At 40.5% G+C, this 12,641-nt stretch overlaps 1 protein-coding gene and 1 pseudogene across 3 annotated transcripts; one reads left to right on the forward strand and one right to left on the reverse strand.

Annotated features, from left to right (window-relative positions):
• The first annotated feature begins 3,179 nt into the window (after positions 1–3,179).
• On the forward strand, positions 3,180–4,214 carry LOC144219537 (large ribosomal subunit protein uL10 pseudogene; annotated as a pseudogene).
• A 4,140-nt stretch (positions 4,215–8,354) lies between these two features.
• LOC144219504 (procathepsin L-like) lies at positions 8,355–12,163 on the reverse strand. 3 transcript variants are annotated; one of them, XM_077749518.1, is made up of 8 exons: positions 12,096–12,163; positions 11,793–11,928; positions 11,382–11,501; positions 11,145–11,279; positions 10,726–10,950; positions 9,867–10,029; positions 9,094–9,211; positions 8,355–8,606 (listed from the first exon to the last, which is right to left on the reverse strand). In XM_077749518.1, exons 2-8 carry the CDS (start codon positions 11,916–11,918, stop codon positions 8,507–8,509), a joined length of 987 nt encoding a protein of 328 aa, XP_077605644.1. In that variant the 5' UTR covers positions 11,919–11,928; positions 12,096–12,163; the 3' UTR covers positions 8,355–8,506. The 3 variants fall into 3 exon arrangements, with proteins under 3 accessions (XP_077605644.1, XP_077605645.1, XP_077605646.1); XM_077749519.1 differs by lacking the exon at positions 11,145–11,279; XM_077749520.1 differs by lacking the exon at positions 9,094–9,211.
• Positions 12,164–12,641: the final 478 nt, after the last annotated feature.

Raw genomic sequence — 12,641 nt, forward strand, 5'->3', positions numbered from 1 at the left:
CTTCAGGCCCTCTTCACACTCCCAGGCCTTGCTACTTCCCAGCTGTTCACTGGCAAACCTTCTTGGTAAAGATTTGTTATCTACATTGAATGCCAATATAAATTGCAGTAAAAAACAAACAAACAAACAAAAAACCATTTATGTTTCCTCACCTTCAGGCCAAGCCCCAAGTGTCCTGCTGGCTTTACTGGGGGTTCATCCTGAGATAAATTCCTGTGAAGAGGATCAATCTTTAAAAGATACCTCAGTCAGTCTTTGGGCTACACATGTGATTGAAATTGAGTTGTTAGGAAATGGGAACTTGGGTGCATTTCTTGGGAGGGGAACTCACCCTCTCCCTCGTGGCTCAGCTTTCTCTCTCTAGAGACTCCAGGCAAGTGATACCCTGTAATAAATTCTCTCTTGAACCACAGCATTCTCGTCTTTACCACCCAACCCTGTACCACCCCAAACTTGCAAATGTGACTCAGAGGGAAAACCAGTCCATCAGTTTGTACAGGATCAAGGGGCCATAGTCTCTTTCATAATTTCTTGGCACCCAGTGCCCCCCAACCTAGCTGATATTCTTCATCATTCCTGCTGATGCAGCCTGGTTTACAGAAATGACCTGTGTGCAGTTTCGTTTCAATCCCTTTGCACACTGACTCCTAGTTTCTTGTGAAATCACAGTTAAAGGTAGACCATTCACCTGGGCTTGCATACACCAAAGGATAATGTGAGTGTCTCTCAATATTTTCCCAGGTCCTTAAAGTCCAGCTAGACACTGTAACTTCTACCCAAGAGTCCCTGCTGGCACAATAGCTACTGTTACCTTTTACTCTCTAATGAAAGCAAGCCAGGAGCTTGTATTGACTCCCTCATTCTCTTAAGAGCACTAGCTAAACAAGGCAGATAGCTTACACAACTCTACATCTAGACTCCAAGAGTGTAAACAACTGTTATCTATTTAGGATGTTGTGACCTGTTTAGGACATACCTCAGGGTATTCAAAATCTCATTCCAAATATTCTTGAGTCAATTTTGTTCATTCCTCTCCCCAAAATGAAACAAAGTTACATACATTTTTAGGGGCACCTCCAAAGGGTCCCTAATTTTGCAATTTTTTTATAAACCTTTGCATGCTCTTCTCTCAGATATCAATAGACTTTAGAGGCATTAACCTTCGTTGAAGTCTTAAAATTGGCTCTGTCCACACCACAGTTCCTACCTCACCTAATTTTGACAAGCCCTTTCATTTATACTGCATGAAAAGAATGGTGTTACTTGCATGCATTCTGGGACAGACTTTTGCCCATCAGATATAGCCAGGAGCATATTTTTCATGCCCATCCGACGCTGTGGCATCAGGTATACCCCCATGCTCTCCTCGGGTGGCTGCATCTTCCACCTGATGGACAAAGCCAGTGCTCTGACATTAAGCTCTGCTGTTCACTTGTGTGTCCCCACATGGTGCCTGCTCCCTTACTTCATAAAACATAACACTTCTCTACAATGGGGCAGACCAGTTACAAACAAGCGGCTTTAACTAACCCTCCATCATCTTATTCCCGTTGCTAAAAGGCTTTTAATCACTGACATATTACAGCTATTCACCCTCCTTCTAAAATCATCATTGTTCACTGCTCAGCACATACTAAGAAAGCTGATGTTGTCTTTAGAAAACGATAGGGTTGACAGAGCTGCTAAAGCCTGTACCCCAAACAGACCTCCTTGTACTCTCTCCACCCAATTGTGAACACTACCTTTATCCCTAACTGATAGTATTAATTACCTGCGAAGTGCCCCAAAGCCTACAAAGGACAGCCAGACAAAAAAGGTGTCAAACAACTATCAGATGGATTATACAGAGGCTGAATGGACTTCTTAGAGCACCCTTTCTTTTGACCCTGTGGTTTACACTTACCATGCACTAAACTGGACCCTAAGATAATGAAGGACCTAAAAGACAATTACTTTTGGTCAGGCATTCACAGCATTCTTGACCAAATGATATCCCAGTGCACTCTTTGTAAATCCCAGTCAATCTTCCTAGGCCCAGACTGCTCTGTGTGGTTGAATAAATGGATTTGATAGATGTGCCCCCAGCCTTGTGCTATTCTCACTGTTTGGTCACTGTCTGCATGCTCAGTGGATGGGCTCATGCTCTCTGACTCGATGTGTCGATGACACAGCAGGTAGTAAAAAAATTAACACCTCTATTCCTCATGTTTCCAATCCTTATGGATTGAATCAGACAAAGAAATTCATTTTACAGTAGTTATAAACCACCATCTTGCAAAAACGCTGGAGTACACATTAAAATTTCATACCATATATCATCCTCAATTATCAGCACAAATGGAACATAAAAATCTAGACACAAGATGGACTGTAAGAAAAATATCAAGAAATTAACCATGAATGGCCAAAAACATTACCCGTAACCCTTATGAAGATCCAGAATACTCCAAACAAGGGACATGGATTGATCCCTTTTGAAATAGTGTTTGGCTGCCAAAGCTTACTGGCATCTCTAAACCTTCCATTCATGGCTGAGTGAACAATGTGAGGCTATGACTAACTCGAGACAAGGACTCTCTAGTACACCTGGAGCACATCACCAACAGGTAAAAAAGGCATGGCCTCCACCAACTGGTGAGGCTCGCCACACCTGTCCACCAGAAGACCGGGTGGACCTCAAGGTCTTCAGAAAAGAATGTGTGCCGTCTCCTCACTGGGAAGGACCTTATGAGGTGCTGCTTACCAGCTACACCACCATCTAAACAGAAGAAAAACCCTTCTGGATTCTTGCAAACCATGCCAAAATGATTTATTTAAGATTTCACTTAATAATGAGTTTTCATATCACAAGTACACTGATGCAACATTAGAACTTAGGTTTTCTCTTTGCCAAAAAGGACAAAACATTTTATTAATAGTGATAGTTTGCATATTATAAAAATTTATAACCAAAGTTCTTCCTTACCTTAAATGGTCAATGGCCTAGACCTACAAATTTTCTATGCTACATCTTTATAAGATTATTCAAGAAAACTGAATCTTAATATTAAGAGTTAAGGTTTGTTCACTATTGTATAACCTGCAGGATTTGCCTTTAAAACTTTTTATTCTTGTTCCTCCTCTCTCTAGGCATCATCTTAACAGTGACATCATCTTTAAATTGTGCGTGGCAATTGTTGATGCATCCCCATGATGCCCAAGGAAGAAGGGTGACCTGGAAGTCCAAGTACTTCCTTAAGATCATCCACCTTTGGGATGATCATCTTTCATTTTGGGAACAGACAACGTGGGTTCCAAGAAGATGCAGTAGATCCACATGTGTTTCCATGGGAACCCTGTGGTGCTGCTGTGGCATGAGCACCATGATGTACGAGGCCATCTGAGGGCATCTGGAGAACAACCAGCTCTGGAGAAACTGTTGCTTCATATCTGGGTGAATGTGGGCTTTGTGCTCACCAAGGAGGATCTCACCGAGATTAGGGACATGCTTTTGGCTGGTAAGGTGCCAACTGCTGCCTGTATTGGTGCCATAGCCCCATATGAAATCACTCTACCAGCCCAGAACACTTGTCTGGGGCCAAAGAAGACCTTCTTCTCCCAGGCTTTAGGCATCATCATTAAAATCTCCAGGGGCACAACTGAAATCCTGAGCGACATGCAGCTGATTAAGACCGGAGACAAAGCAGGCAGCAGCGAAGCCACAAAGCTAAACATGCTTAGCCACTAAGTTAAACAACCCTTCTCCTCTGGGTTGATCAACCAGCAGGTATTTGACAATGGCAGCTTCTACAGCCCTGAAGTGCTTGACATCACAGAGGAAATGACCTTCTCTCTTCCTGGAGGATGTCCACACTGTTGCCAGTGTCTGTCTGCAGTTAGGTCACCTGATTGTTGCATCATTGCCCCATTCTATCATCAATGGATACAAGCAGGTCCTAGCTTTTCTGCATGGACTGATTAATTACACCTTCCCACTTGCTGAAGCTATTGACACTGTTGTTGCACCTGCTGCCACAGCCCTGGCCAAAGTTGAAGCAAAGGAAGAGTCAGATGAGCTGGACGAGGATATGGAACTTATTGGTCTCTTGATTAATCACCAAAAAGCAACCAACTCAGCTTTACTTGTGGAACAAGGGAATAAAGACTCACTTCTCTTTGAAAATAAATCCTTTATAGTCACTTGGGTTGAATGGATAAATATTGATGCAAAATGATCTGTGATCCTATTTAATCAAATGTTCAAATATTTTTATTTTTCATAATACAGACTTTCCAAAATCAAATTCTAAAATGAAGTATTTTGACCGCAATGCAACTAAAATGTTCCTGAGGATCCATGGAACATTTTCAAGAAATTTAGTCTCTTTATAAAAAGGAAGATATTATACTAATTGGGTTTATTTCCTATGTTAAATTACACATGAAGCAATGTCAAATAAGGATACTAACACCCTTAGATTATATTTGTGTAGAAATATGTTAGTAAAATAAATGTTTAAGAAATTGTATGCAGCTCCTAGAAATATGATATGTCCTGAGATGTTACTGTCGTTTCACAGAAATAACCAACTTCCTTGTCATGATCTCTCATCAGATCTGTAACCTTGGACATTTTTAAGTCTTTTATCATTGATAGACAGACTTTTATTCAGACGCTTTTACAAAAGCTTTTACCTGCAATGAGACTGACAGAACTCTTGAGTACAGGTTTCTGATAACCTTAAGATCATAAAGCTGAACGGGGTAAGAATTTCCAGAACAAAGAGAAGATCTGGATTCAAGCAGACATAGAATTAATAATGAAGATACTTCTCATTTTATAAATTCTTTTGAAGCATTGGTGATTTTAAATGTTTTTTTTCTAGTTTTAAAGAATATGATAAAATATGCCACTTGATAAAATATGCCTGTGTGAACAGACTGAGACATTTAACTTTTCCTCCCTACCTGATCTGTCCAGAAACCGTTCAGTGAATATTCTCATATTTTCATGACAATATGTTAATTTGCATAAGTTGAATAAGAATCTGCTCTCCTTGTAACAGGACACATTTGGAATCACTGGTTACCCCACCACGGCTTTGACTGAGATATCATATTCAAGGAGAGACATGCACAGACTCAGATATGACCAGACTGCCTGAAGGAACTCAGGCAGACTTTATGCAGCCAATAAAGCTCCTTGGAAAAACAGACTTATACTAATATCTGAGTCTATAAGCAAGGCAGGCAGTTTTCATCCATTATGACAAAGAGACAACAAATTCATAATGAATCAAAGGATGAAGAAAACAGATGTTTGGGAGTGTTAAGTGGTAAGGAATCTTAAGAAACTTTTTTTTCATAAGCTATGATTACAGCAATTTTGCTATTAGGCCAAGTTAAGAAAAGAAGAAAAAGAAGAAGAAGAAGAAGAAGAAGAAGAAGAAGAAGAAGAAGGAGGAGGAGGAGGAGGANATTACACTTTGTAAACAAATTGGTCTTAATTTGGCTATCCTTGGTAAAAATGAGGGTGATTACAGAAAGAAAAATTATGTTTCAATAATGCACTCTTGTGGATATTAGTGTCTAATAGAGTTCACTATGAACTGGACAAGATCCTAATTTCTCCTAGTTTCCTCCAAATCCTGGCTACAAGTCTCCAAACTAATATTTTCTGCTTTTTTCTATCCTTTTGACTTGGAATCACTGGATAACCAAAACTCCCCTTTCCCTGAAGCCCTGCAAATTGAATAGGAACAATTTACTGTAACCTTTAGAGAAATCACCACAACAGCTCATGTGTAGACAATCTTCATGCCTGTTCTTCTATGAGCCACTCGGACAGTCTGCTGGCCTGACACTACCTACTCTTATTCTGTCTAAGATACTTTAAGCCCAGCATTTAGAAATTCTTTTGACTGGCTACACTTGGAACTCAGAAACTGGTTTATAATTTTATCATTTTATTAACCACTATTTTTCTTGTATTGCTATAGAATTGCCCTTTATTTATTACCTGATTATTTGAATCAGAGGGCTCATTCTAAGAACATACCTGCGTCGCCTCTTCCTGAAATGAAATTGACTGAATTGACTCACTCAGAACAAAAAGACTGGATTTAGGAAATAAAACTATCAATTAGCTCAACTTTGAATGTGCAAACCTTCCAAGAAAGTGGCAGAGGAAAGAGTTGACCAAGGGCAGACCACCTAGAAATGTGGACCAAAAATCTGTTACTTGGCTAAGTGACAAAACCAAGCTTTCTAGTTGCCAGAGCTAAACCAGAAACCTCTGAAATCAGTTATTTTTTAAACATGTACTGCTCTCAAAGACTGACACAACCACAAGAAAAATGGAGACAGATGAACATTAACACTATCAATTCACACTCCAGACTTTAAAAAGTACAGGTTTCAGCCCAACCTTGTCTATAAACCACACTGCTCTTTTTTCTTTTAAGAGAGAGAAAAAGGACACAAGTGAATAAAGGGCAGAGACAGAGGGACAGAGAGAAAGGGAGGGAGGGAGAGAGATAGACAGGGTCTCACCTGAAGCGGGGCTCAAGCTCACCTCATGTGTGACTCGGACTCATCAACTGTGAGGTCGTGACCTGAGCTGAAGCCAGATGCTTAAGGACTGAGCCACCCAGGCACCCCTGTCCCTTTATTTCATGTGGCAACAGAACATATAAAGGGTTTCTAACTAAATGGTCAGTACCATATGGACTTGGATACCCGGCTCTTCTGTCACTGTGCTTAGTGACAGCATTTGTTCAGAAAATTGTGCCACACACACACACACACAAACACACACACACACGCTTGTTGAAAAATCATAGAAACTCAGGTGATGCATCAGAATTCCAAGTTCTCGTCAGCATTAAAAGTCTTCTTCCCAAGTTTCAGAGATTGTCAATTAGAAAAGGCCATCCTAAATCTGTCTATGATAAAGGAACAAGGAAGGGTTCATTACCACTAGGCAAGCTTTGAAAATCCTTCCAGTCAGAAGGCAACAGCTTAGCCTCTGGTGCGCGGGGCCGGGGGGTGGGGGGNTTATCTAAACCAAATGAGGTGCATAATATCTAACTTAAATCTGCTTTTAAAAGGGAATTAATATTTTCCATCAGATAAATGGAACACATTTCATTGGGCTGATCTATTTCCAGGATTACGTGACTGGTTTCATGAGGTGTGGTGAAATGTGTTCTCTTTTGTTTATTCATCCTCTTTCTTTTTTTTTCAAATGTTTTGAGTATAAATGACACACGATGTTACCATAGTTTCAAGTGTACAACATAGTAATTTGCCAGCTGTATACATTATGCTGTGCTCACCACAAGTGTAGCCACCCCCTGTCATCTTACATCACTATTACAATACCATTGACTATATTCCCTGTGCTGTGCCCTTGATTCCCATGGCTGATTCATTCTATACCTGGAAGCCTGTACCTCCCACCCTCCTTCACCCATATTTTCATCCTCATGCTGATCTGTGCTTTTTTTATTCTTTGTAGATTTCTTACCGCTAGTTTACAAACTGGATTTCTCTCTCCACAGTCACCCGCTCAGCTAGTTAGTATGCAAATTTCCAGGGAAGTTTCAGATGAAGAAACTATGGGGGCCCAGGGAGGTCACCCCAAAATGTACCACATGGCATATTGACTATCTTGAATTAAAGCTACTTGGGATACAGCTGGTTCAAGGACACCCAGGCTGTCCTCTGTGACCCATGGGCAGGAAATGAGTGCCCATATGAAAGTTCTCTCCCTATGCTAATACGAGAGACATCTTTATCAGCAGAGATGGGGCTTCAAAGCTAAGAAAGCTGTAGAAACAAACCTTGTTACTCTTTTGCTCATCTGCAACTTCAGCCCAGATTCCACTTAGAATTCCTGCAATTTAAAGCTCCTACACACCTTTTCTTTTTCCTATCAATTCCTCACAAATTATTGTCTTTGTCCAAAATGTATAAAACTGCCAAAAAAAAAAAACCCTACCCAACTTGATCATTTTGGGGGCTCACACTCATTACTGTGCCTCCCTGCTTGTGTCATAAAATTTTTAAGGTTTTTTTTTCTCCCATTGACCTGTTACATCTCAATTAAATTCTCAAACCAGTTGGAAATAAGGAAGGATATTAGGAGGAATACTGGAGGAAATAAGGACATTTCTTTCTCCTCACAAAACCTGCATTTTTTACTATAAAGAAGTTTATGTATTAAAAACAGAATCACACCTCACCATATGAAAGTAAATTTTATTTTAAAAGGTAAGACTTTTATGCAATCTTTTGAAACATGAACATTCAAAAGTTATTAAGCAAGTTAATTACACACAGTTGATTAAAGAAGGGATTAAAGTAGTTTCATCACCAGTATGAACAGTCACAGAATCCAATCAGAACTTGGATCTTCGGAGATTCAAGTGTTTTACCCCAAACAATAAGATGTGATCAACTTTAAAATAAAATCCAGTTTCTGGATATTCTGATGCCAATCAAGGCCTTCTTCATCACCATCATCTCACACGATAGGAAAGCTGGCCATGGTGGCGATTCCACAGTGATTGTCCCGGTCTCTGGCCATTTTTATGTAGCCATCCATGCCCCAGTCAGTGCCCCAGCTGAAAAAATAAAAGGTTTTCCAATTATTACAAATGATCAAACACATTTATCTTTATGAACAATAACACCCAAAATTGAACAGTGCACCAGAGGCCAGGACAGATTCAGGAAGAATCAGGAGAGGCCATTCCTGTTCATGATTGAGTTCTGACCCAGTACAGAATTCTATCCACAGACCTTCCACAAAACTGTAATGTGAGGAGGAAAAGGAAAATTTGGGGACCCAGATGTGTTACAGAAATTTTTTAAAACTCCAATTTAGAAATGCAGTGCTCTCAAAGCTATATCAGGACCCTAGCAAGCCTGAGGCAGTATTTTAATGTTGTCATCATATGACTATGTTTGTGTTCCCTACTTGGTGCGTAAGCACTGCTCTGGTAGGATTTCAGTACTGTTCTCAAGCATTGGGGGACCTGTGTCCAAACACTGGTTCCAAAAAAGATTCCATTTTAAAATTCAAAGGTACATGTTCCTGGCTTTTTATACCTGTTCTTGACAAACCAATATTTTTTGTCATCTGATTCTTCTCCTTCAAAGCCATAGCCAACCACCAGAACACCGTGATTCAGGTCTTCACTGCTGCACTTTGGATCATAATAAATGCCTAGGGAGTAATATTCAATGCTGAAGTGAGGATTCCCACATGACATGTGATAGTAACCCAGCCTATCAATCACAGTAAGGGAGGCATTTCAAAATTCAATTATGATATGAATTCAGATGAGATTTAAAAGTCAGATATTTTTATTTAGCTAGGGTGGGGATTTAGGCCCTCATCTCACACTCAGAGGAATACTGTCACAATGTCTTTTGAAAATAATAGTTAAGGGGTATTAAAAGAAAATCACCTGCCAAAGCTTTATTATTCTACTTATAGGATGTCAGCCTAAGGAAACAGCAGAGAACATAAAATTACTTGAGCTAAGGGCTTCTTTCCAGTGTTAATTTCAGTAGCAAAATTCTTTAAAAACTGTCAAGGTCTAACATTTGGAAAAAAAAGTAAAGTAAGCCATACCAATCAAATTATGTAGCCATTTAAATATATTTGTGATATACTTAAACTTGTGGGGCTTTGGGTCAAGTCATGGCAAATGGAAACAGCAGGCACAAATACTACGTGTACAGAATGAGCAACTATGTTAAATCCACACACCCAAAAATTCTACATTGAATTCTACACACCAAAGTGTCACTCTTGCTGTTTGTTAAGGTGATTTTCCAATTTTTCTACCTAAATTTCCACATCAACAAATGCTCACCCCCTTTATAGAAGCGGAAGGTATCCAGGCTTGCATCTATAGCAGCAGAGATGGGCCCCATATTTGCCACTGCCATCATAAGGGCCTCCTCCTCCTGAGGGATGTTCTCAATGGCAGTGACATTGACAGCAGAATACTCAGGCCTGTATTTGCAGGGACCATCCTTTGAATGGTAGAGGAAAAGAAACTTGATTACTATCATCTGCTTCCTGGGAACATGACTTCAAGACACCTTACTGGTGAAAGATTTCCAAGTCAAGTTTGTTGTGAAGCATCCCAGGAGGTGAAATGGTATTTGTTGTTTTGAAATTGAAAAACTAATTGGTGTGAGGGGTGCCTGGTTGGCTCAGCGGGTTAAGTGTCCGACTCTTGATTTAGGCTCAGGTCATGATTGTGAGATCAAGCCCCATGTTGGGCTCTGCATGGAGCCTGCTGGGAATTCTCTCTCTCTCTCCCTCTCTCTGTACCCCTCCCCTTCATGCTCTCTCTCTCTTTTTCTCTCTCAAAAGTAATAAATAAATAAACTTCAAAGAAAAGCAAAACTAACTGATGTGTGGTGTGAATTCAATGAAACACTCATGGTCTGCCTGTCCATAAGAAGTTTTTCACTCGGAGAAACCTGTATTCTTTATAGAAAGGTATGCATATCTCCATGTAACATAGAAATAAAAATGGCTATGTGGTAACCATCTAAGCAGAAAACTGTGCCAGCCTAATACTGTTTAATGACAGTCCTGACGGTCTGCAGATAAAGAGTCTACAATTGAAAAATGTGAATGTTAAATATGGTGTCTGTTTTCTTCAAAAGCATTCAAGTCTAAAAGCAGAGCTGGAATGACAAGTGAGGAGCTCCACTCACTCTTGCAACATATGGATAGGATTCCTCTGTGTCCAGGCCTCCGTTGTTCTTAACATATTGGAAGGCATTACTCATTAGACCACCATTGCAGCCCTCATTGCCTTGAGGCCAAGAACAGTCCAGGAGGTTCTGCACACTCAGGGAAACACGTCTGCCAGTTTTCCGGAGCATCTGTCCTTCAAGGGCACCAGTTGCACTAAAAGCCCAGCCAGAAGCACACCGACCCTGAAAATAAATTATAAAGGTCTCAGTCTATAAAACCAACAGCAAGACTGACAACAGTACATTGATCTGAAAACTCTTTTAAAACAGCAAACATGGCATATTGTTCCACAGCGGGAAAGCATAGCAGGGGGCCACTGTCTTTTTGGCTTTCTTCTTGGAGAGAGATTTGATGAGTAGTCATCCCTGATACTCACAGGTCTTATAGCAGGTGTCTGTCTCCTGTCTACAGGTACAAAGATATCAGCAAAGAAAGGTATATTAAACATTTTCCCCTTCTCATTCTTCTCGATTTTAAGACCATTCATCATGTGTCTGAATTCTTCATTGGTCTTCAAGGAAAAGAAAATAGAATGTTGACAAGCACGAGATTTTTTTGGCAAAGCACTGAGTAGAGAAAGAACAAAACATTCAGCAACCCATGCCACACTCACCATGTCACCAAAGCCATTCATTGCCATTGTGAAGCTATGTTTCCCTTGGCTTTGTTCTCGATTGTGGTGTTCAATCATTTTCATATTTTTCTCCCACACTGCTTTCCTCCAGCCTTCATTCTAGAGACAAACATATAACTTATCATCTTTATTTCTGTTTAAAACCTACTGACCTGCACCAAGTGGATGCACTCACAGAGGGGAGGAGAAACAACAGCCAGGGGTGACCTGATGCTTCTGGGAGATGTTCTCCAGCAACCACACAGCAGGATACATGCCCACACTGTGTGCAGTCATGGTGCTTGCTTATTGCCTTGGTAAGAGTGGCCTCAAGGTGCTACTCTGTGCTATGAACTCCCACCAGCACGGACGTTTTCTGCAGGTCCCCTGGATAGTGTAGATGTTACCAACCATGCCATATCGTTTCCCATGTGTTGCCTTCCACCGGATCCATTGTGCATCTAAACTTTGATCAAGCTGTATAATAGCTGAGGCTATTCCCAAGCAAAGGGCAGTCAGGAAGACAAAAGGATGCATGTTTCAAAACCTAGGAAGCAAAAATAAGTGAGTATCTGATTAGACTGATCTGTCTAAAAAACCATCTTCCTTTCTTCTAGATGGTAGAACCACTATGATGGAGCAAAAACCTCCATCATGAATTTATCCTCCCAAGTACTTACACAAGGATTCCACCAGCCCCACAGAGGTGCCTACCTGATTGTGTAGCTGTGCAGATGTCCTCGGCAGGTGTAGCCCCAGGGATCTCTGATGTTGGATGGTGGCTTTAAGGGCACCCATCTAAAGCCCTGGGGTTTGGCTTCACTGGCCCTGCCCACAGCACCCAAGCACACTGTGATCTTGTTTGTTTCGCTTTTGTTTTCCAAGCTGACGACTTCTATTCTGATGTTTACTTGATGATCGTATCTCGTTTTTAGCAGAACAAAAACTTCTAGACAATGGTGTGGACTCATATCCCCCCTCAAATTGTCCTTAATTGGTTTGACTAAAACAATGAGCTCACAGTGGTCCATCTGACAAAAACAAGTATATGCATATTCAGCAAGGAAAAAGATGTCCAACTCCCATTAACTGATGTCATTATGAGATGGGGAGGAAGTATGCCATAAAGGCACATTAGAATATAGCTAGTAATCAGATCCTATCAACTATGGGTCTAGCACTGTCATAACTATCTATATTTTTTTAGACATCTTTCTCACAACTCAGGTCAGGTAAGTTTATTTTCATTTTATAGATGAG

This window comes from Crocuta crocuta, unplaced genomic scaffold (genome assembly GCF_008692635.1).
Source record: "Crocuta crocuta isolate KB4526 unplaced genomic scaffold, BGI_CrCroc_1.0 scaffold99, whole genome shotgun sequence".
Lineage (NCBI taxonomy): Eukaryota > Metazoa > Chordata > Mammalia > Carnivora > Hyaenidae > Crocuta > Crocuta crocuta.